The 21,544-nt window shown below is 53.9% G+C and overlaps 1 protein-coding gene across 3 annotated transcripts in view; it reads right to left on the bottom strand.

Moving 5' to 3' along the window:
* FGF18 (fibroblast growth factor 18) overlaps window positions 1–16,063 on the bottom strand; it is a 33,579-nt gene extending 17,516 nt beyond the window's left edge. For 2 of the 3 annotated variants that reach the window (XM_032851801.1, XM_032851799.1), the window contains exons 1-3: window positions 15,489–16,063; window positions 15,280–15,316; window positions 1,745–1,925 (exon numbers count right to left, since the gene is read on the bottom strand). In XM_032851801.1, the coding sequence (XP_032707692.1) occupies window positions 1,745–1,925; window positions 15,280–15,316; window positions 15,489–15,520 (250 nt within the window). In that variant the 5' untranslated portion in view covers window positions 15,521–16,063. The remainder of the gene's footprint in view (window positions 1–1,744; window positions 1,926–15,279; window positions 15,317–15,488) is intronic. The other variant, XM_032851800.1, reaches the window with a different exon arrangement.
* Between the last annotated feature and the right edge of the window lie 5,481 nt (window positions 16,064–21,544).

The raw sequence follows: 21,544 nt of genomic DNA, 5'->3' as shown, positions 1-21,544 counted from the left end.
CACACAGAATGTGAGATCCCCTGAGTCTCTGTCTGGCTCAGGCAGAGGAAATGAGAGGCAAGTAACTTATGGAGTGAGGGGTGGCCATTTCTGGGCTCCTCTCCCTCCCGAACTCCTACCTCCTGTCTCAGGGCATGGACAGATGGTTCAGACCAGCGTCTGACCCCCCTGTACTCTCCCAGCCTGGAGGGGCCGGTGAGAGCTCCAGGGACTCCCCAGGAGGGCACCTCCCTCCCGTCCCAGCTAGCCAGCTGCCCCTTCCCTGGCAGCAACTGGACAGCAGATCCCAGGGAAAAGCACCACCTGGGTCTGCCCAGCACAGCGGGGAGCACAGAGAGACAGAGGCCCCAGAGAGGCGGCCAGCATAGGACCTGGGAGAGGTGGGGAGGAGGAGGGACTGGAAAGCTGTGATCCAAGGGAGGGAGGCAGGGAGGACAGAGATTGTGGGGAGGGGAAGACAGAGAGATGGACAGACACAAAGAGGGGAAGGGATAAGTACCAGGAAGGAGGGGAGAAGGACTGAGAAAGAGCGGTCAGGAGAAATGCAGCAGCAGCAAGATGAAGAAAGGAAGAAGGCGAAAGAGGGAGGGAGGGGAATGGAGGCAGTAAAGAGTGATGGCACAGGGAGAAGGGAGGCAGCTGGCCTGGAGACGGGGAGCCCAGGCTGGCCCAGCCCTGCCCGGCCTGGCCTGCCCCAGCCCCCAGTGACGGTGCAGCTGCCACACTTGGGCCCTACCATGAGGTCAGTCCTGCCCTGGGGCTGAGGGAAAATAAATGGTGTCCAAGATAAAAGGTCCAAGAAATTATTTGTCTTGTTGTCATGTCTTGACTGCAACGAGCAGGGGCCGGCGGGCAAGTGGGGCATCAACCCCGAACAGGCTAGGCTGGCAGGACCACAACGCACACCCGGGACCCGAGCCCCAGCCCCCGCACATCGGGCCTCCTGCAGCCCCAGCTCCCCCGCCCAAGGCCGGGGGAGGGGCGGTTTGGCTGGGACACCTCTCAGAACCTGGCCTCAGGAGGCAAGAACCCATGGGACAGAGTTCCCCGAATCCTCTCGAGGTTCTGGGAAAGTGCAATCCTATGTGTTTCTCTCTTGAGGTTCTGGGAAAGTGCAGTCCTATGTGTTTCTCTCACCGTTGAGGGTTTTGTGAGTTGCGCGTGTGGGGTGGCAAGGGATTCAGGGTGTCTCATTCCTCCCAGCCCCCTTGCAGAGGCAGCATGAGGTGAGGAATGGTTCCCAAACATCCCAGAGGAGGGCGGGGCAGTTTCAGGGTCAAGGGCAGGTCAAAGGGACCACAGCCCAAGGTGCTAGGAGCACCATTCCTCACAGGTGTACAAGCTCAAGTTGCAGAGCATATACCCGTGCTCGTACCCACGTCCACCCACAGTCACACCCATGTGCACCCAGCACCGCCAGCAGCATCCAGAAAGCACTACCCAGAGGCTCCCACCTCTCTGAGCGCCTGAACCCAGGGCTGGTGAAGCAAGGCCATGGGGAGCGGCTACCAGCTTTGGGCCATGCCAGGGAAACCACAGATACCCATGACCACTGGCCTTTCCCAACAAAGCAGTGAGTGCTCCCAGCAAGGCTCTCCGGTAGACACACTGCACCTGCAGTTTGCAGACAATGAAGCCGAGGGCCAGAAAGGCTGTGCCAGGTGCCAAGTTACACAGCCAGGACAGGCCAGACCTGGGATTTGAACCTGTGGACTGGGTGAGGGAAGAGGGGGCTGGTACCTACCATACTTGTCCCCGTCCTCGCCGCGGGCACTGATCCTGCGGCCCAGGACCTGGATGTGCTTTCCACTGGTCCGGCTGTACAGCTGGTACAGCCGCAGCTGCTTTCGGCTCACATCGTCCCGGGCCCGCGTCTGGTTCTCCACATGGATGCGGAAGTCCACGTTCTCCTCGGCCGCCAGCACCTGGCCAGGGAGAGCGGCATCAGTGGTCTACCGGGGAAGGACCAGGGGCCCTGCACGCAGCAGCCGCGTTCACACAAGAATGCCAGGGCCCGCTCCTTGCTGGCCCTGGGTCCAGCATAGACCCGCACCTGTTCTGTTACCATCCCATTGCACAGATGAGGCAACAATGCTCAGGGAGGGGAAGCATGTCGCCTGAGGTGGCCTAGCTGAGAAGTGGCAAAGCTAAGAAGCAGGGCTCAGTCTACTGACAGCAAAGCTTGCTACCTTTCCACCAAAGCCCCAAATTAAAGCAAGAAGTCCGGAGCCGAGTTTTCTCCTGTGACCTTGAGCACACAGACTCCTTCTCACTGAAAGAGCAGGGCAGAGTCCCTACCCTGATTACAGACCAGGGTGGCCATGAAGGTCAAGTGAGCAGGTGTGGAGTACAGGATCAAAATCGGTATGAAGATGGGAGAAGGGTGGGGGGCATAGAGCTGCTGTTTGGGTGCACAGCAGGGAAGGACAGAGGCCTGGCTAGTCACCCTGGGAAGGAGTGGGCCAGAATCCACTGTCACTCGTCCCTAGGAGTAGATGCCGGGAGGCCTCCTCTGCATGACCAGGGAGTCCTCACGATCACCCACCCTCAGCTGGCATTTGCCCACATTCCTGGCCTCTCTTGTGGGGGACTTCACTTTGAATCTCCCACCAAAACTCCCCATATCCTCAGAGGTTTAGTTCGTGTCTGACCACAGCCTCCAGGAAGCTGCCCCTGGCTATGTCAACATGTACCTCTCAGTCTCCCATCCTGAGCATGACCTCTCACCTGGACAACTTGCAGCCACCTCCTCACCAGCCTTCTGTTCCCACTCTTGCCCCTTGGTCATCTGGCTTCCACCAAACCCAGTCACCTTGAGTAATGCTCCCTCCCCCTCCACACTCTCCGGGGCTTCCCATCACATTTAGACAAAGGTCCCCACCACCGCCTCAAGGTCTTCAGGGTGAGCCCCCTCTTCACCCTTTACAACTCTTCACCCCTGCTTATACTGGCTGCCTTACTATGCCACCGAGCATTCCAAACACAAAACACACACCAGCCTCAGGGCCTTTGCACTTGCTCTTCCTTTGGCTTCAGTGGTCTTTCCCAGATTTCTACATTCTGGCTCCTTTACTTCATTGGGATCTCTGCTCAATGTCACATCCTTGAGACTGGCGTTCTTCGGCGGTTTTTCTGAAGCAGCTCTACCTCTGCCATTCTCCATCTCTCTGTCATGCTGTTTTTTTCCTTCTAACATTGACCAACCTGACATAACATTTACTTATCTGGCTTTTGTCTGTCTCCCCCCAACATTATATTGGCAGTACCATGAAAGTTGGGGCTGTCTCCTTGTTTGCTGCTATAACCCCAGCATGTAGCATAGAAGAAACTCAAACATTTCTTGAATGCATGAATGAATGGACAAAAGAACATTGGACAGATGTGGAGTCCTGTCATTCCATTTACTATTAAATTAGGTTTTCCTAGGCCCTACTAAATGTATGCCTGTTCCATCCCATCTTCACCATAAAGCTGAACGATTCTTGAAGCCCAGACAGCGATCTTGGTTTGTTCTGTGTGCCCACGAGGTCCAACATGATGCTGGGCAGGAAGGACCCCACTTCCATGAGAGCATGGCCGACTCAGCCTGTCACAGAGCTCTTGGGACCAGGGCTGCCCAAGCATCTGTCTCACCTATCAGTCATAAGCTCCCGAGGGCAGGGACCGTGTTCTCCTCATTGCTGCATCCCATGCCCAGCCCAGGGTCTCTGTCCTCAAGTTGACATGTACATGTTCCCTGTTGCTAGCCTAGGCCCCCCCAGGCACTCCAGCTGGACCACATTATTGACCTTCCACTATCATCCTCAGGGTGGAACTATTATCCCACATTGCAGATGAGAAAACTGAGGCCTCAAAGCTAAATTGACAAGTTCCCAGAACAAGCCACGGCAGAATCAGCCCCAGTTATGGCTCCAAAGCCCCTCTTCCAGCCCCATTTTGCTGAGCCTTGCTTGCCCCAGCTGCACAATCAGGAGGAGGTCCCAGAGTCAGAACCCAGGGTGTGCCTTTTCTTCGTTAAGAGTCCCAAGGCAAGTTACCAACCCCTCTGGACTTCAGCTTCCCTAGGAAATGAGAGGGGTGATGATGGCACCCACCCCACGGGCTGCTCCACAGAAAGTCTCCACAGAAACACAGAAAGTCTTACAACAGTGCCCAGCACAGAGCAAGTACTCAGGAGGCATAACTAAGAGAGCACATGGGGGCCCTCTCAGAGGTGAGGCTGCGTAGACAGAGCCTGTCTGGAAATACAAGCAGATCATACTCCCATCCCACAGAAGGGGCACCTCTGCACACAGTCACAGGCCGGGAAGACGTTATCACCTCTGATGCTGCACCATCGGAGGGCTTATCCCCTCTGCTTAACAGACGCAGAAACCCAAGCTCGGAAAAGTTAAGTCGGTTGCCTTGAGCCACACAGCCAGGGGTGCGGGGCCTGGCAGCTGGCCCACCAGGGGTGCACAGCCTTCACTCCCACTATTCTCAATGGCCAGCCCCTGTCACCAATTCACAGCCAGATTCTGACACCTGGGACCCACCTCTTCTCATATCCCGATGCTCAGGGAGGGAAGAACTCCATACCCCATGAGGTTCACACCTGGTGGGCACATGTCCTGAAGAACCCCCATCTATGGCTCTCGACCTCCCCCAGAATGACTTCCTGAGGGAGCCTTGCCTTTTCCCCTCCCCCCAAGGGCGGGTCTCCAGCCTCCTTCCCTGTCCTCCAACTCTCCTCCTGCTCACAGGAGACCTTATCGACCCGAGGTCAAACCAATCTCCTTACCCTGGGTCCCCAAGGGGAGCTGCCCTGCCCCAGAAGCCAGCCTCCCATTAACGATTTTCTCCCTGGCCCACTGGACAGAGGCAGTGCGGGTGACCCAGGGTCAGCAGGGGCTATCCGGTGGCCCTTCCCTAGGATGTGGAGGGAACAATCCATCTTGCCCAGCTTCCACCATTTAAGCCACATTCTGTGGTCACATCCTTCCCAAGGGAGGTAGCAGGGGTGGCCTCTGACACATAAACAGAGTCCCTCCTTCTGAAAAGACAGAGACCCCTGGGCTTCCTGGGCAAGACCTCTAGGGAGCCACGGGCCTTTGCACAGGTCAAGTCCTCTGCCCAGGGCACCCTGCCCCCTGTTCCCAGCTAACACCTGCCCTCAGGTACCTCCTTCAGAAGCCCTTTCCTGCCCTATCTCCTCACCCCCCCACGCCAGCTGGGTTAGGATTTCTGGACATTACTGTAATGGCTTATCAGCCCCAGACTGCAGCTTGTCTGGCTCATCCTGGGGTCTCCTGTTCTGGCCTCAGGAAGTGCCCGATGAATGCTTGCTAAGTGATTGTGGCTAGGATGAGAGAAACCTGCAGGCCAAAATCAGCCCCAGCACTCACTACCCAGACGAGCAGAGTGCCCCACAGAGGGATGGCAATGGGGCATCTGAAAGCTCTCAATTGCTGAGCTTCCCTCTGTTCCAGGTGCTCTGCTAAGAAGCCCCCTAGACGTGCTACTCCCTTAGCCACTCCAGGAGGTGGGCGTCCGTCGGAGCTCACTGTGTAGACTGGACCTTTGAGGCACTTCTCCAGGGCTACAGAGCTGGAACATGGGCAAGCAGAGCTCTAGTGTCTGCCTCAGGAACATTCTCTCCCTCCTGCTTTCCTGCTCACTGAGGGGCAGGTCACTTGGCCTGAGGGGGCCTGTCTTCCAGGCCCTCCTAGAAGAGCTGACGCTGCTGTCCACGGGCTCAGCCCCCTCCAGGGGCACAGTCACCTGGGGTGCTGAGAAGCTGCAGTGGGGAAAAAATGAGACTACGCGGCTCTCACAAGGTGAGCAGGTGGGCACAGCCAGGACGTGTCCTTGGGCAGAGGAAGGCACCTTTGTGATTCTGTCTTCCCTCCACTCCAGCTTCTCTTTTGGGTCAAAGCAGCTTTCCCCACAGCAGGATGGCCCATAGTGGGGTCCCCATGCAGCTTAAGGCCCCCCCCAATTACCCTTCCCTACCAGCCCCTTCCCTACCCTGAGAGCTTGGGCTGTGGTGGAAATATTCACTCCTCAATTCAGGAATGGCACAGAGTCAGCAATGGCCTGATAGTTTCAAATCTTTCCCAAGGTATGTCAAGGTCCCAGGCCCTGGCACAGAAAAGGGGTCCAGTGGGACAGAGCCCCCCACATCGTCCTGCAGTCTCCCGCTGTGGGCACGGCTCTCTAACGCTCAGGATGAGGCCGGTTCTGACTGCCCACTAAGCCTGGCTCCCCACTGCCCACAGCATGGTGCCCACTCGGGATCCTGCACCATCTGGTCTCTCCTACCTTCTGAGGCTCTGCCCTTAGGCACCTTGGGGGGAACCTTCCATGGGGTGGAAAGAGATTGGGGCTATTTCAACACCCGCTCCCAGGCATTAACCTAGGTCCCCTCCTACTGGGGTATCATCAGCCACCCCTGCTCTGTCTGGCTGTAGATTTCGGTTTCCCCAACATACTCCTGCTCTGAAGACATGTTTGGGGGCTCCTAGTTCTTCCTGGGCTGCACCGCCCCTTCCCCATCAGGCTTCATTTCAGCACACACACCACACACGTTCAAGATAACCGGCACTGACTGACCTCTGGGGTCGTCCAGCTCCAGCCCAAATCTCTGATTTCTCTAACCCTTGGTTTTCTCACTGACAGAATGGGAACTGCTTATCATATTTATCTCAGAAAAAAGATGGTATTAGGAACAACAGCCACAATTATTTTCTTTTTCCTTTTTCTTGTGTTTCGTTTTCTGAACGGCCACTGCTTATTGAGCGTTTAAGAACTGCTTTAGGTCAACTGCCTCATGTAATTCCCAGAGTGGCCCCATAAGTTGGTTTGAGTACAGTCCCCATTTTACAGACGAGGAAACTGAGGCTTGGAGAGGGGGCCTCGCGCATCCCGAGGCACACGCTAGTGAGCAAAGAAATCAAGATTCAAATCCCCGTCAGCCTAGAGCGCAAGCATTCCAGCACGTCAGCCTTGCCTGCCTTCATTCTCCCCTCTCGCCATCCCCTCCCTTCCCTCAGTTCAGGATGGCAACTGCGTTCTGGCCACAAGCCATAGTTGGGGCAGGGACTGGAGCGGGAATTAAACATGAAAGAGCTGAAGCCTTGAGCTCACTCCCCCTAACTCCAGAGGAGGATGGGGTCACACTGCCCCCTCCCGCCCAGGTCCCCAGCCTTGAGGCCTCCTATAATCCATGCCCCTGTCTCCAGGCAGCCTGCCCAGAAAGGGAGGGTCTCCTCAGTCCCCGGAGGGGCAGCCCACAGACTTCCGGCCACATTCCACCACCGCCTGTCTCCTTCTCCAGCACCAGTGTGGCCAGCCCTGCCAAGGGCTTTCAGAGCTTCTCCAAATTCTCAACTCACCCCTTTAGGAGTGGTCGCTGGTAGAGTCAGCCCCGCTCTCCACTCCAAAATGCAGCTCCTCAAACTCTTCCTAGAGAGCAGGTCTGGACTCGGGCCCAGGAGTTGCTGCCTGCCCCAGTGCACTGGGGATTATTATCTGAGAGGGTGAGACCCACACTGGCTCCCACTTGCTGGCCACTTTCTTTGCGCCAGGCCTGAACTAAGCACATGGTCTCTGTTCTCCTCACACAACCTGGGCAGGTCAGGATGATTGCCAACCCTATGACAAAGGGAGACACAGAGAGGCCAAGCGGCTTACCCACGATGTTGTACACAAAGCAACCGAGCCAAGATCTGAACCCATCTCTGGCTCTAGAGCCCATGAATTTCCCCCAGCTGGCATCTGTGGACAGAAAGGAAAGGGGGAAGGCCAAGCCCACCCCTGGATGTGAGTTTGGCTCAGATTCACATTCCCATTCACCCCTCAGCCCCAGGCTTCTTCCCTCTCTCCTGTCATCGTCCCCACACCCAACCCAGCCAGAACAGTGACGTTGCAAAGGGCCCTTCCCCACCCCCAAGCCTGTCCATTAAGCTCCCAGGGCTATCAATGTATTGATTGGCAGGGCTGAGGCATCAGCATGGGAGGGAAGTGCTGCCACCCAAGGGGCTGACTAGAAGCCCCTCTCCCAACACATCAGCCTTCTCTGTACAGATCGTCAATACGGGTACCCCTGGCAGTCAAGCCTGAAGCCAGCTTGGGGAAGGAGGCAGGACCCCTAAAGACCCCAGCTCCCTTCTTTTCCCCTTCCTGCCAATCCCTTCTTCAAATCCCTTAACGCAGGTGAGTGGGGAGTGGTCCGGCATGCCTACAAGATCAGATATGAGCCCTTTATTCCAGCACTCAATGCCTATGATTGGCCTTTCACATCACCCCTATTCCTAAACTTGATGCTCTAGCTGGCTCAGAGTCCCCTGAGCACATCGGGCTGTTCCCTGCTTCCATGGAGAGATGTCCCATTGCTTGCAATGGCTTTTCCATACACACACTCACACACATGCACACACACGCACATGCATGCATGCGCGCTCACATATACACACATACATGCACATGGACACGCACACACACACATACACGCAGGTTCACAGTGTCCTCGCCCAACTTGTTCCTAATCTGAGATTCAAATGGGGCATCTCCCCTGGTCAGATCCTCCAGCCCCCCCGTCGGGTTTCATGGCCCTTCTCCTAAGTACCCATGGCACCCTGAGCCCCTGTCCCCCTGCACAGATCCCTCAGATTTCTCTCAAGTCCCCAAGGGCTGGGATAGGTCCTGAGCTCCCTCGGCCCATGGCTGGTGCCAGAAGGGGCCTGAATGCAGGTGTCTGGCCCCAGAGAAGCTGGGGCTCCTTCAAATCACTGACTCAACACTCAGCCTGCTCACCAGGTCTGTGCCAGATGCTGTGGGGCCCTCGGGATGGGTCCAGCCTCCCCTGACTTCCAGGAATTATGAGCTGGTAGACAAACAGGCCTCCAGACACACCAAAGTCAAATGCCTAACTGAAGCTCACATTTACTTAACACCTATAATGATCCAAGTGCTGTGCCAAGTACTTCCCCTGGGGTAGCCACAATTCACCCCAACAGCAACCCCAAGAGGGAGGTTCTACCCTAATGCCCACATGAAAAATGAGCCACAGAGAAGCCAAGCAATTTGCTCAGTCATGAGACTATGAAGTGGCCCAGAGAGGGTGTGATCTGGTGAGCTGGACCCCAAGCCTGAGCTCCTGTGCATCCCCGTGAGCCCCATGGAAAACACTGGGTCATGCAACAGTGACAGAGTACAAAGGGGTCCAAGGCAGAGGTAGAATGAGGGGGGGCAAATAAAGCTGCCCAAAGTGTCAGTCATCTCTTCACAGGGAACATTTTGAGGGAAAAGCTGAATGGATGCCTTCTTGGCATCCCCTCCAAAACCCAGTCCAAGGCCACCCATGCAGCAAGTGTCCCATGAATGTATGCTGATGGCTAATGAGAAGCAGCATCATAAATGAGCACCTACTGCATACCTGGCCCAAGACATGACTTTGATTACACCTTCCAACATGCCTGGGAGTGGTACTATCATCCCTATTGCCCATGTAATGAGGAACCAGAGACTCAGAGAGGTTAAGAATCTTGCCCAAGGCCACACAGCCTAGGAGGGGGTGCAGTGAGGCTCAGGTGCAGACTTAAGTCCAAGGGCTGGGCTCTCAACCTAGACAAGAGGAGCCCTGAGGCCACTGATGCAAGGAGTATGTCCTTCCCAGCCTTGCTCAGTACCCAGCAGAAGGGTACACACCTGACACTCACACAGAGCAGGAAAATGACCCAATAGCTACTGTCAGATACTGCCAGAGTGCCAGCCACTGTGCCAGCCACCCTGTGTGCGTTATCTCAACTCCCACAGTGACTCTTAAGAAGCGGGTCCCGCTTGTCACCCCACTTTACAGGTGGGAAAAGGCGAAAACTGCAAAGGGTTGACGTTAAGAAATTTGCCCAGCAGCACAGACACGGTTCTAAACTAGGTCCCTCCTACACCAAAGCCCATGCATTCAAGCTCCACAGAAGTCAGCTAGCTCACCTCACTGATACCCAGCTGTGTAAACTGAGGCCCAGAGAGGGAGGTCACCCCAGGAGCCAGTGACAAAGCCAGGACTTAACCCCAAGGGTCTTGAGAGTGTTTCTGCTCAGTGGCCCATGGGAGGCTTGTCCTTGGCCCCATTTTTGGCACAGGAGTGGTTTAAGTGACCTGTGAGCATTGTGCCATTTAGATATGAGAGCAATAATCTCCAAACATCTCCTAGCCCTACCGGCAACCTGATTAAAGCCCGAGGGGCCAATTTACCCACCAACATTCCAGAACAAGTCCCCATCCTCAGGCCCAAAGTGGAGACAACAGGTTTCAGCCCCTCTGAGGTGTGGCAGCTCTCCCCAAGCCCAGGGCAGCCTGGCAAGGCCCTTGGCACTGTCCTATCCCTGAGTGTTTGGCCACAGTCCTTGTGAGTGGTCAGCAACATGACCCAGCAAAAAAAAAAAAAAAAAAAATGGGGCACACAGAGGTGGAAGAGAGCCGCTGCTCCAAGAGAGGAATCCATCCACATCCCCCCTGTCGTTGTCACCAGGAGGTGATGGGGCCCTGGGGAAGGGGAGCTCGCCACACTGACATGGGCATGGGGGCAAGGGAGGCTTCCCCAAACAAGAGACCCAGGGGCTGGTGTGCTGACCCTTGCTCTCACCTTTACGGAGCAGGGATTGTTCTGTTGGTAGTTTTCTTTCCATTTTACACATGCAGAAGCTGAGACCAGAGAGGTTAAGTAACTTGCTCAAGGTCATACAGCAAAGGTAAGTCAGGGTGACCACTGGAACAAGGCTGGGACCTGCCAGAACCCTCATACAGAACCCTCATACTGCTGTTTCATAAACCTGGGGCCTGGAGCCGGGTGACCCAGAGTGGAGGCCAGCTCTGCATCTCTCGTGCTGTGTGGCCAGAGGCCGGTTATGTCATGACTCTGAGCCTCGCTTTCTTTTCTGCAAAATTCCCTCATTGCAGGCTGGTTGTGAGGCTGAGCCTCCATGATGCGAGGAAGTGCCTGCCTGCCCCATGGCAAGGACACTGTGCCTGGTGGTGGCTCTAAGTATCGCTGTCAGCCTGATGGGTCTGCACCCTGATTTCCCACACCTACACATCTCCTGCTAGAAGACCACGTCAGAGCCAGAAGGTCCTGCTGAGGCTAGGAAGTCTCCTCCCTGTCACCTTCCATCTCCCTTTGGGGGCCCAATGTGACCTCAGAGCTCTCCCACGCCTGCTGACACTGGCAGAGACAACCACAAGATATTTAAACAATAGTGTCCCCTCCCCTTCCCTGCTGGGAATGAAGCTGGGAGGGGAGTACAGAATCCCCCAGGCACTACCCTCCTAAACACCCACCTATGGCTCTGGGACCCTTTCAGTCCAGAACATTCTACGAAAACCAGATGCCCTCTCCAAGTCAGGTGCCCTCTGTCAGAGACACCTATCTCGGTTCTGATCATCTGTACCATGGAGACCCTACCAGCAAGAACCCAAGGGGAAGATTTCACTGAGAACCCCTAGCACACCCCTTGGAACTCCCATTGCCCCACCGGTATTCTTTCTGAAGAAATCTGTCTGGTGTCATGGAAAGAATACAAGACCTTGAATCCAGAGTCTTGAGTCTTAGCATTGGCCTTGAACAAATCCCTTCCCCACTCCAGGCCTCAGTCTCTCCAACGGTGAAGTAGGAATATTACCCCACCTACTTCAGGAGGAAAAATGACAGGAAGAAGGAAACAAGCTTCTGGATTCAAGAGCCTTGGAGTCTTGCTTGGTTGGACAGAACAGGATATGCCTGCCCCACTGTACTTCTCAGGAGGCAGGATCACAGCCCACCCCTGCCCCCCTTAGAATGGGAGCATCTTGAGGCCAGGAACTGACTAGACATGTTCTCAGATTCAGCAAGAAGCAGAGTTGTGAACAAACACCTGACTGGACATGGATGGATGATGTCACCGCCCTAAGAAGCTAAAAGTGCTACTCAACAGGACAGTTCCCCATCCTCCTCATGTCCCAAAGGACTCTGTCTCTGGCTTTCCTATTCTAGCCAGCTAGAAGAAGGGTTCTAAACCTCCCAGAGGAAGTCAGGTGTAGGGGGTGGTCAGGTCCAAAGGGGGTGTGGAAGGAAACTTCAAAACTTGAACAAACCAGGCAGTGAGAGAGGAACGGTGCTGTGGGAGTGACAGCGGGTGGGTCGCGGAAGCCCCCCTTCCCTGGCGCGGCTCAATCCTGGCCTGTCTGGTGAAGGCCAGGACCTAGCCGAGCCTGGCGGTAGGAACAATGTCAGGCAGGTGCCGGCCAAGCTGCGTGAAAGGCCCAGCCCGGTGTCATTGTCAGCGCTCAGCCAAGTGCAGAAAAGCAATTTACTGGTCACGCCGCCTGCTCCCCTCGGAAATTTTTAAAATTCTTCCGATTTGAGCTATCCGCGGTGTCCCAAGTCGTGTGGAGAAGGGATTTTATTAAATTCCCAGCTTCCTGCTTCCTGGGGTGGCCAGCAGGGGCTGAAGGGGGGCAGGGCTCACCCCATGGGGGGCTGAGGGGGAAGGCAGTGTCTGGCATTGACTGTTGTGTTCTCTCGAAAATGCATCTGGAGGTGGGGGCCCATTCTGGGCCTGATGGCTGATGGATGGGGAGAAAAGAAGAGCCCAGAAGCTCTATAGCTAAGACTGGAGCAGTCCCCCGAACCAGGGAGGTGTGGATGGGAAGGGCATAGATATATCCATTTCCCAGCAGAACAACATACGCTCCTGGGTGGATGAGGTTCTCCACACCTTCTTCCGTACCTGTCATGTATCGCTTCAGCCTCAAGTCCACCCACTCACAAATGATGAGCTCAGACTTACAGAGGTCTACAGCTGAGGAAAGATGAGTCTGGGGCTCAGGCCCAGACCACCAGGCTGCAAAACTCTGAGCCCTTCCCACCACGCAAGGAGGCCTTTCCCAGCCCCTGCTCACCAAGGGAGCTCCTGTCCCCCTCTCTAAGTGTACCCCGCCAGGGAAGTAGCTGCTCTCCCCTCTGCCTGCCCAATGCCCGCCTCAGCAGGGAGCAGGCTTCACACTCCCAGCTACGAACACTTGAAGCCCACCCCCCACTCTTCATCTCTACCTCTAATGGCCACTACACCTTTGTTCTTAGACCATGAATGGGGACATGAGCCTGCCCTTTCTTTATCTTTTAGGAATTGTAGATGCTTTTGAAAATCTGTGGGGAGCTGAGAGCCCTCTCCAAAGCACGGGCACATTTGGGCACCATTTTGATGCGACATATCAGGGGCCTGCCTCCTCCAGAATCCCATCCTTAGAGATTCTATGGGCGCTTGGACCATGGGTTAAATTCATCAGTCTTACGGGAGTTTGGATGGGGAAAGTCTGAAAAGAAAGGAAGAGGTGAGAGAGGGGGGAGAGGAGGCTCCATCACCTGCTTGAAGTCCTAACCCAGATGGACCACCCAGCTCTTTCCTGAGAGGCTGGCTCTAGCTGTAGGCCAGGAGGTCGAGGTGGGATGCAGAGTTCAGGTTCCCTCCCTTGTGCTTCCCTGGAGAACACAAAGATGACACAGCAGCCCCTCCTGGGCCTGCTTTAAGGACAGAGAGGCAGCAGGCAGCAGGAGTGCACAGATCTCTCTCTACCCCCGTGGCCACTGCAGCATTCCCCCATCCCCAGGTGCAACATGCAGGAGAAGAGCTCTCACCCAAGACAGACAAGCAGATCCCCTGGAATGACCCTGGGGCCTGCCCTCTGCTTGGGGACTCAGCTGCAAATCAGGCAGGTCATGCCTGGCACTGGCCTCTCTCTTTGACACCAGCCATTCCCACCCCTGCCCCCGCCACCACAGGGTCACATCTGCTTTGGCAAACAGCCAGTTTTAAGTTACTGACTCCAGTTATATTGATTCAAGGAGTCACTAGGGACCACAGCCTGCCCAGGCTGGGGGAAAGAACCCATCAGTCCGTCTGTCCGTCCACCCATCCAGCCAGCCAGCCAGCGAGCCATCCTCACAGCCCCTAGCCCCAACTAGCTTTCCCCAGCCCAATGTCCATCCTGATGGTAAGGATCCTCTCCCAGGAGTGCAAGGGGAGGTAAGCAGACCCACCTCCACACCAAGCAATGAAAGAGGCTACTGGGTCTCAAAAGCACTCAACACACACACCATTCCTTATGCCATAAAGCTGGGAGAGCCACCATTTTCCCTGCTCAAGTTTCTTCTGGGGCACCTCTGGAACCCAAAAGGCTAAAACCTAAGCATCCTCTTCTAACCCTGTGAGGACACCTGCCTTCAACCCAGAGGGGAAGGGGCAGATAATCTCTTTTGGCCCCAATCCAGCTCCTCCTAAGGCCCCTCCCTTGCAGCTCTAGGTGGGTGGGGGGCTAGGGCAGCTGGCACTTCCTATTCCCCTTTTCTTTGCCCCCCCCCCAAACCATGCTGAGGCAGCCCTGGTCTGGTTCTAATCGGGGCTGAAGTCGCTCCCTCTTTCCCTCTTCTCTTTCTCTGCCCCCCCCCCTTTCCTTCATTTCCACGGCTTTGGAAGCCAGAGCGTTCCAACTGTCTGCGTGCCAAGACCTTCCCGAGTCTGAAAGCTGCTGAAGTAACAGATCAGATTTTAGCAAGTGCTTTCCAGGCTGAGCGCCAAGCCCTCTTCTGATTCACAGAGAGCGAGCGAGCGGGGAGCAAAGCGAGGAACCAGCCCAGGGCTGCACCACCTTGGGTGAGGGTGTGCGGAGCGTGGCCCATTCCGGAGCAGCTTCAAGGGCAATGGCCTCGCAGCCTGAGCGCCCGTCTCTGCTACCTTGCACCGAATCTCTCCTAGACCTGTCTCTCTCCCTCCCTCCCTCTCTCACTCTCTCCTCCCTGCAAACGCCTTTGAAACCACAGAGTAATTTACAACTGAAGCTTTCTCCCTGGACTCAAAATCCATTCGGCTCAAAGGAGCCTTTTTGTTTGGAAGAGCGAGCGGAGATATTAAGGGACGGTTGGCAGAAAAAATCCCCAGGTCCCAACTCCTCCCCGGTTGTGGGCAGGGGGTTTGGAGCGGGGCACACTGCAGCGGCTGAGTCCGCTGGCTCCGGGGATCTCCTCCCAGCCGAGGCTAACTGGGGCCGCGCCAGTCTGAGCCCTGCAGCAGAGCCCCTTGCCCTTGGCTGGTCCCCCGCCGGCACTGGGCGCGCGCGGAGCCGCCCTTTGGCGCCCTGGGAACAGGTGCACTGGGCTTGGCGCCCAGTAGGGGTGGGGCACAAGGAGGGGGCGCGGCCCAGGGGAGGGGGTTCGGCCTGTACCGCGAGGTAGGGGCAGGGGGAGGTCAGAGTCAGGATCCTACGTACCTGTACCTGGAAGCACAGCAGTAGGAAGTGTAAACACCTGCGGGAGAGAGATGGAGAGGTGGTCAGTGGGACTTGAGGGAGGGGGGCGCGCGGACAGACAGACGGATACGCAGTCGGAAAGTCAGACGAACGGCCGGGCGGGCGACAGAGTCACAGGCACACGGACAGACGGCCAGGCAGGGTAGGCAGCCCCGCGCGCGGGCGCTTACAGGCAAGTGCAGGCGGAGGGCGCTGAATACATCGCTGGGCGGGGGGGAGGCGGCGGCTCCTAGCCCAGCCTGCACATGTCCGCTTCGCGCGGCCGGGACCGGGCGCCTCCGCCGCCGCCGCCGCCGCCGCCGCCGCTGCTGCTGCTCTCTCCTCGCCGGCTGCTGCTGCTGCAGACTCTGCTGCTCCGGGGCGCTCCGCGGCGCGCCCTGCGGCATCAGCGCCCCGCGCGGCTCCTCCCGAGCGCTGCGCCCTCCGGGCTGGCGCGGGGGCTACGGGGTGGCCGCCGCTGTGCAGGAGGCGCCCGACTGGTGCGGGGAAGCTTGCTCACTGCTGGCCGGCCGTCCGTCCGGGCATCCACGGGAGGCTGGCTGCTCGGTTCACTCCGGGGGCAGCATGCGCGGTGGGGCTGGAAGCTGGGACGCGATCTCCGGCCGGGGCGCGGGGCTGTGCGGGGCCAGAGGTCAGCGCTCCAGGGCCGGGGCGCGCGGCTGCAGCAGGAACGCGTCACGGCCGCACCGTCTGGGCGCCCGCCGGCTCATGTCTCCTCCTCCGCGTCTCTCCGGCCGTGCGCATCGCCGCCTCCCACCACTGGCGGCGGCCGGGGCGTTTTCTACGCGCGGGCGGCGAGGGGGCGGGGGGCCGGGGGCGGGCCCGGGCCCGAGTCGGCACAATGAGGATGCGGGGCCCGGGGGCTCCCCCCTCGGGGCGCGGCCGGACGGGCGCTCAGCTCGGCTGGGTGCGCCGCGCCCACATCAAAGGCGGCCCAGCCTGCTTGCCTGCCTGCCGCGGCCTCTCCACCGCCTCCTCCTCCTCCTGGCGGCTCCGGGTTGGAGGGAGGTGCTCTGACTCTCGGAGACGGGACCGGCAGCTCCGAAAGGGCAGAGCCCGCGAGGCTGGAGCTGGTGAGCGCTGGAAGCCGTCGGAGCTCTGCGCCCAGGCGCAATGACCCGCGCCGCGGCGGCGCAAATACTGCGCGTATTGGGAAGGCGGCGGTCCCCAAGAAAGCAGTTAGGTGAGGAGCGTCCTCACTCACCCACATTCGCTACTAGCACTCACTCACACCCACTAGCGCTTGAGTGGGGAGCCGGGAGGGGGCGGGTCAGGCCCAGCCCCCGGGGCGGCTCCGTTTAAGGGGGTTCGCTTTCGTCCGCTCGGTGAGTCCGCGCAGGACCGTGGCGTGTCCCAGATGCCCTCTCGGACGGCTAGCACTCTGAGACCCCGTCTGATCTCTCCGTCCTTGCCGCTGCGGGGGAGGGGGTCTCCAGGACTTCTCTCCCCCTCACCCCCCTCCGGAGCTCTCGGGTCTGTTCTCAGGGCTCCCAGCTGGGCTCTGGTAGGCGAGCCAGCTTTGGAAACGCGCGGCTGCCACCTAGCGGCCCCGAGGCGTCGCTGCAACCCCTGCCCGGGAAGGCTAACAGGGAGCTACCAGCAGGACTCTGGTCAGCGACCACTCCAGGTCCTCCATGGGCCACCTGGCTGAGACTTGTTTCCGTTTGCATCTAGTTCCTTTAACCACGACTCCAATAAGGATATCTCTTCTCCCCGCCTCTCCCCGCTTCAGGGGCAACACTCCCAACTTCAAAATGTAGGTGTCGTCATATGCAACTGCTTCCTCTCTAGAACTGCTGACAGTCAGGCTGTCCTTTGGCCCTGACGCTAAGGGAGAGGTCATAGTGGGAAACAAACTCAAAAAGCAAAATTCAGGAATCCATACTATTCGGTTAAAAACCTGGTGTCGCTGGCAGTGGTTGATAACCCCACTGTACTAGAGCATAAACTGGGGTAGCTGCTGTCAAACAGGAAATGACTGTTCCGTGTACCAGCCCTCTCTGAAAGCTCTTGTTAAGTTCCCATTCACGCCTGAGGCTCTGAAACAGGTTGTCTCTGTTTCAGCATTAGACACAAGAGCAGAAAACCTTTTGAAAACTAAGTGCTGGGTGACAGGGAAGGCTCCTGTGGAGGGCTGAGCTGAACAGACATTCTTATTGCCAGGATTGGTCTTGCTTATCGTACCATTATTACTTTCTATTACTCTTCTATCACCCAAATAAAGACTGACCAAAAAAGTCCAGTCAAGAGAACAGTTCTGAGTAAGAGCATGAACTCAAGAGTCAGAAATCCTCGATTTGAATATTGCCTCCAACATTTACTTATAAATTCCAACAAGTAACAGTCTGAGACTCTGCTTCCTCATCTACAAACCATGGCTAAGAACAGTAACAATTCCAGAGTTGTTTTCAGTTACTGAATGAGGTCATTCAGAGTCTGGCACATAAGAAAAGCTCCAAAGGTTTTAGCCATTATTAATAATTATAATTAGGTTTCTCAGATTTTCACTTTCTTCATGACTTCACGAAGTAGGGAGGCAGTATCATTCTCAACTTACAGTTGAAGAGGCGTCCAACCAGGATGTCTTTTGACTCCAGCTCGTCATTTAACACATTTTTTACCACTTACATCTCTAATCTAGTTTTCACATATCTACTTACTATATACATGATTTTCATATGAAGTTTTCCTATATTAACTTGACACATTCGTATTAACTTAGTATGTAGCACTGATTTGGTAGTCACTTCTCATCAATTCATCCAATCATGATTTATTGACCCTACTGTCAGGCCATGGGTGAAGACAGACTTCCTCTTCTAAAAAAGCCACTTCACTTTTACGGAAAATGAGAAGTAACGGAAGTCAGGAGAAATTCTAGCTTATCGGTGCTTTGAAGAAAACCAATGGGACAGAGAAAGCCTCTTAGTAATACTTGGGCTAAGCTGCAGAGGTGAGGAGAGCTAGCCATGCAAAGGAATATTCCAAGCAAAAGACATCAAGTGCCTACAAGTAGAAAAAACCTAGGTAACAGGCATGATTAGCCAGGGGTGAATGGGAGAAGTTCAGGGTAAAAATAAGCAAATGCTTGATCCTACCTCATAGGTTCTCAGAGGCCAACAGGTATCCAGTATCTTTTTAAAGGCACTATTTTATGTACAATTTTTAAGTCCATCTGTTTCAAGTGTGCTCAGAGTTTAACACAGATCTATGTATAAACACCTAAGGCATCCTCCCCATTGCTGGTCCCAAATTAACATTTGTTGGCACTAGATGCTACTACAACATAAATTGAGCCCTGTATTATGTGCTATTTTGTGGCCAGCTTCTTTTGTTCAGTATGTTTTTGAGTCACCCTTTGTTGCTTTTATCAGTTTATTACCAAGTAGTACTCAACAGCGTGGATATACTAATTTTTTGGCAATCAGTGTCAAAGGCTTTGAAGCTCATGGTCAAAATGAATTTGTTTTCAAAAGCTTATCACAGGTGCTAAAGTGAAGAATGAATTGGAAGGGTCCAACTGTGGCAGTTGGGAGGCCAAGGCTATGACCACCAGTCTAGGCAACTGTAGCTTGGGATGGATGGCTGTGTGCTACATCCAATTCCCAGTTGTCAGCTAGTAACTTACAATTTTCTGAGTAGATTCTCATCTGTTAACCCCCTTTTCTTATGCGGAATTGAAAATCTTAAAGAGAGCTGAGAATGTATATTGACTGCTAGTGCAATGGGATGTATACTCCACAGGGCAGTTAACTTTTTTTTGCTTTCTGACTGAACACCTAGAACTTTGGGACAGAGTATGTAGTTAAATGTTTTAGATTTCTATCTTTTTAAAGTGTGAAAGTAATATACACCACAGCAACCTGATATTTATTTTCCACTTTTCTCCAACTTAGACTCACAAAATTCAGGTAGTTTTACAGAATACAAGTATTTTGGATACAGAAAAATAGGAGAACCTCCAGCCTAAGAACACAGAACAGAGCCTCAAGCCTTCAATAGTAGACAGACCCTTAGCACACACGAGGCTCTGATATTTTCTCAGAACCAGCTCTCAGAACTTTCACAGCATTAAACAGGACCTCTACTGCCAAATGCATGAGTCAGGGAGCAACTGGCTCTGGCAAGAACTGGCTGGAAGGTAGCCTTAGACTTTCTGAAATAACATTAACCCTTTATTGTTAACTATACTGGAGTTAAAAAAAAACTTAAAACAAAAACAAACTGTAACCTTTTATTTCCAGAGCCCAGACCACTACCTTTTATTCAGCAGCTCCATGTGTGGTGACCCTCAACTTTTCTTGGACCATTTCCAAGGAAAGCCCCACACCCTAGACTGTTTATCTCCCTCATTTAAGCTACTGGTTGTCAAGACCACCTAGAAGCTTCTACAGCTTTGTGACACTATAAACCTCATACTATTATTATTTGCATAAGTCCATTTAGACAGTCTGATCTGTTCTCCCCAAATGGCATTATTTTGTTCTGTGGTTGAAACTGAAGGTAACACAACCTTACATGACCAAGGTATCAAGTGAAGAGAAGCTTCTCTCAGTTACCCAAGTTATGTCACTGCCCTCTAAATGCTCTGACAACTCCATTACTTTTGCAAAGGGTCTGACATGATCATCCATAAAGTGAAGCTAATGATCACCACCCACCCAGACTGTTCCTAACTGCCATTCTTTTTTATTTTACAAGATTTTGAGAGTGAGCAAGTATGAGCAGGGGGAGGGGCAGGAAAGGGAGAAGCAGACTCCCCGCTGAGTGGGGAGCCCCATGCAAGTCTCCATCCCAGAACCCTGAGATCATGACCCAAGCTGAAAGTCAGACACTTAACCGATTGAGCCACACAGGCGCCCCTGCCATTCTTTATAAGAAATGGATCATTCCAGGTCTGAGAAAGAAAATGAAGATGAACTTGGAAAATGTTCTCACTAGAAAGCAAGACACGATCAGACTACTAGAGTCTGTGATGGTAGCTCAAAGCTCAAAGGGGATTCCCAAAAGCCAAAAAAGATCTAAGAGCAAAATAGCAATATATAAAAAAATCTGAATCCAGGATACTTAACTAAAACTACTTTCAGAGGTTGCTCTGATGAAAGAACATCAATCCATCATTCTGAAAATTAGTAAAGAACATTCAAATACTTGTTTTTTAAAAGTCAGGTACAAAGGCAATACAAGTGGGGATTTTTTTAAAAAATGCCTGCAAATTGTGAATGGTACTGCTGAAGAACTAAGCCATTAAATGTTCGTATCTTGGAGACTGGCTTAAGAAAGGGAAATAATAGTTATTCCATCAAGAAATGCTGTGAATTGTGTAAGACTGATGATTCACAGACCTGTACTCCTGAAGCAAATATGTTTAAAAAGTTAAAAACAACCTGGTATACCTACTATAAATTCCCCAAATTAAGGAAAATAAACCAGGTTTCTCTTACAGGGTCCTCTACTACTTTAAATTAAAGATTTGGGGTGCCTGAGTGGCTTAGTTAGTGGCTGCTTCTTGATTTCAGTTCAGGTCATGTGATCTGAAGATCTTAAGACCAAGCCCCTTTTTTCAAACTCCCTGCTCAGTGGGGATTGTAGATTCTTTCCCTCTGCCCCTTCCCACCACCCCCTCTCCCCTTCTCTCTAAAATAAATCTTTAAAAAGAAAATTAGTATTAGGGGCACACTGTGGTAGCTTAGTCAGTGACGTGTCTGCCACTGGCTTGGGTCATGATCCCAAAGTCCTGGGATCAAGTCCCACATTGGGCTCCTTGCTCAGCTGGGAGCCTACTTCTTCCTCTGCCTGCAGTGTCCCCTTCTTGTGCACTCACTCTAACAAAAAGAAAAAAAATTTAAATATTTTGTCAGAGAGACAGAGCATATGTAGGACTTGATCCCAGGACCTTGGGATCATGAACCTGAGCCGATGGCAAACACTTAAACCAACTAAGCCACCCAGGTGTCCCATAAATTTGGAGGAAAGGAAAAAAAAAAAAAAAAAAGCACTAGGGACAAAGGGAAAGAATTATTTTTTTCCTAATTAGTCTTAGAAAACTAAAAATGCTTTGATTAAAAATCTTTAGCTTTCCATAAGTACCTTAATTGTATTTATTTTTTAGTAATTAAACCAATATTGATATAAATATGGCCAATCTCACTTAACAGTTTGAATTGCACAAGTGTTTTTTAAAGGGAGAATTTTCAGTCATAAGCCTAAGAGCTCAATTTTCAGA

This window comes from Lontra canadensis, unplaced genomic scaffold (genome assembly GCF_010015895.1).
Source record: "Lontra canadensis isolate GAN:19392208 unplaced genomic scaffold, GSC_riverotter_1.0 scaffold5, whole genome shotgun sequence".
Lineage (NCBI taxonomy): Eukaryota > Metazoa > Chordata > Mammalia > Carnivora > Mustelidae > Lontra > Lontra canadensis.
Note: the sequence above shows the minus strand (reverse complement) of the source record. Positions and strands in the feature narration are given on the sequence as shown.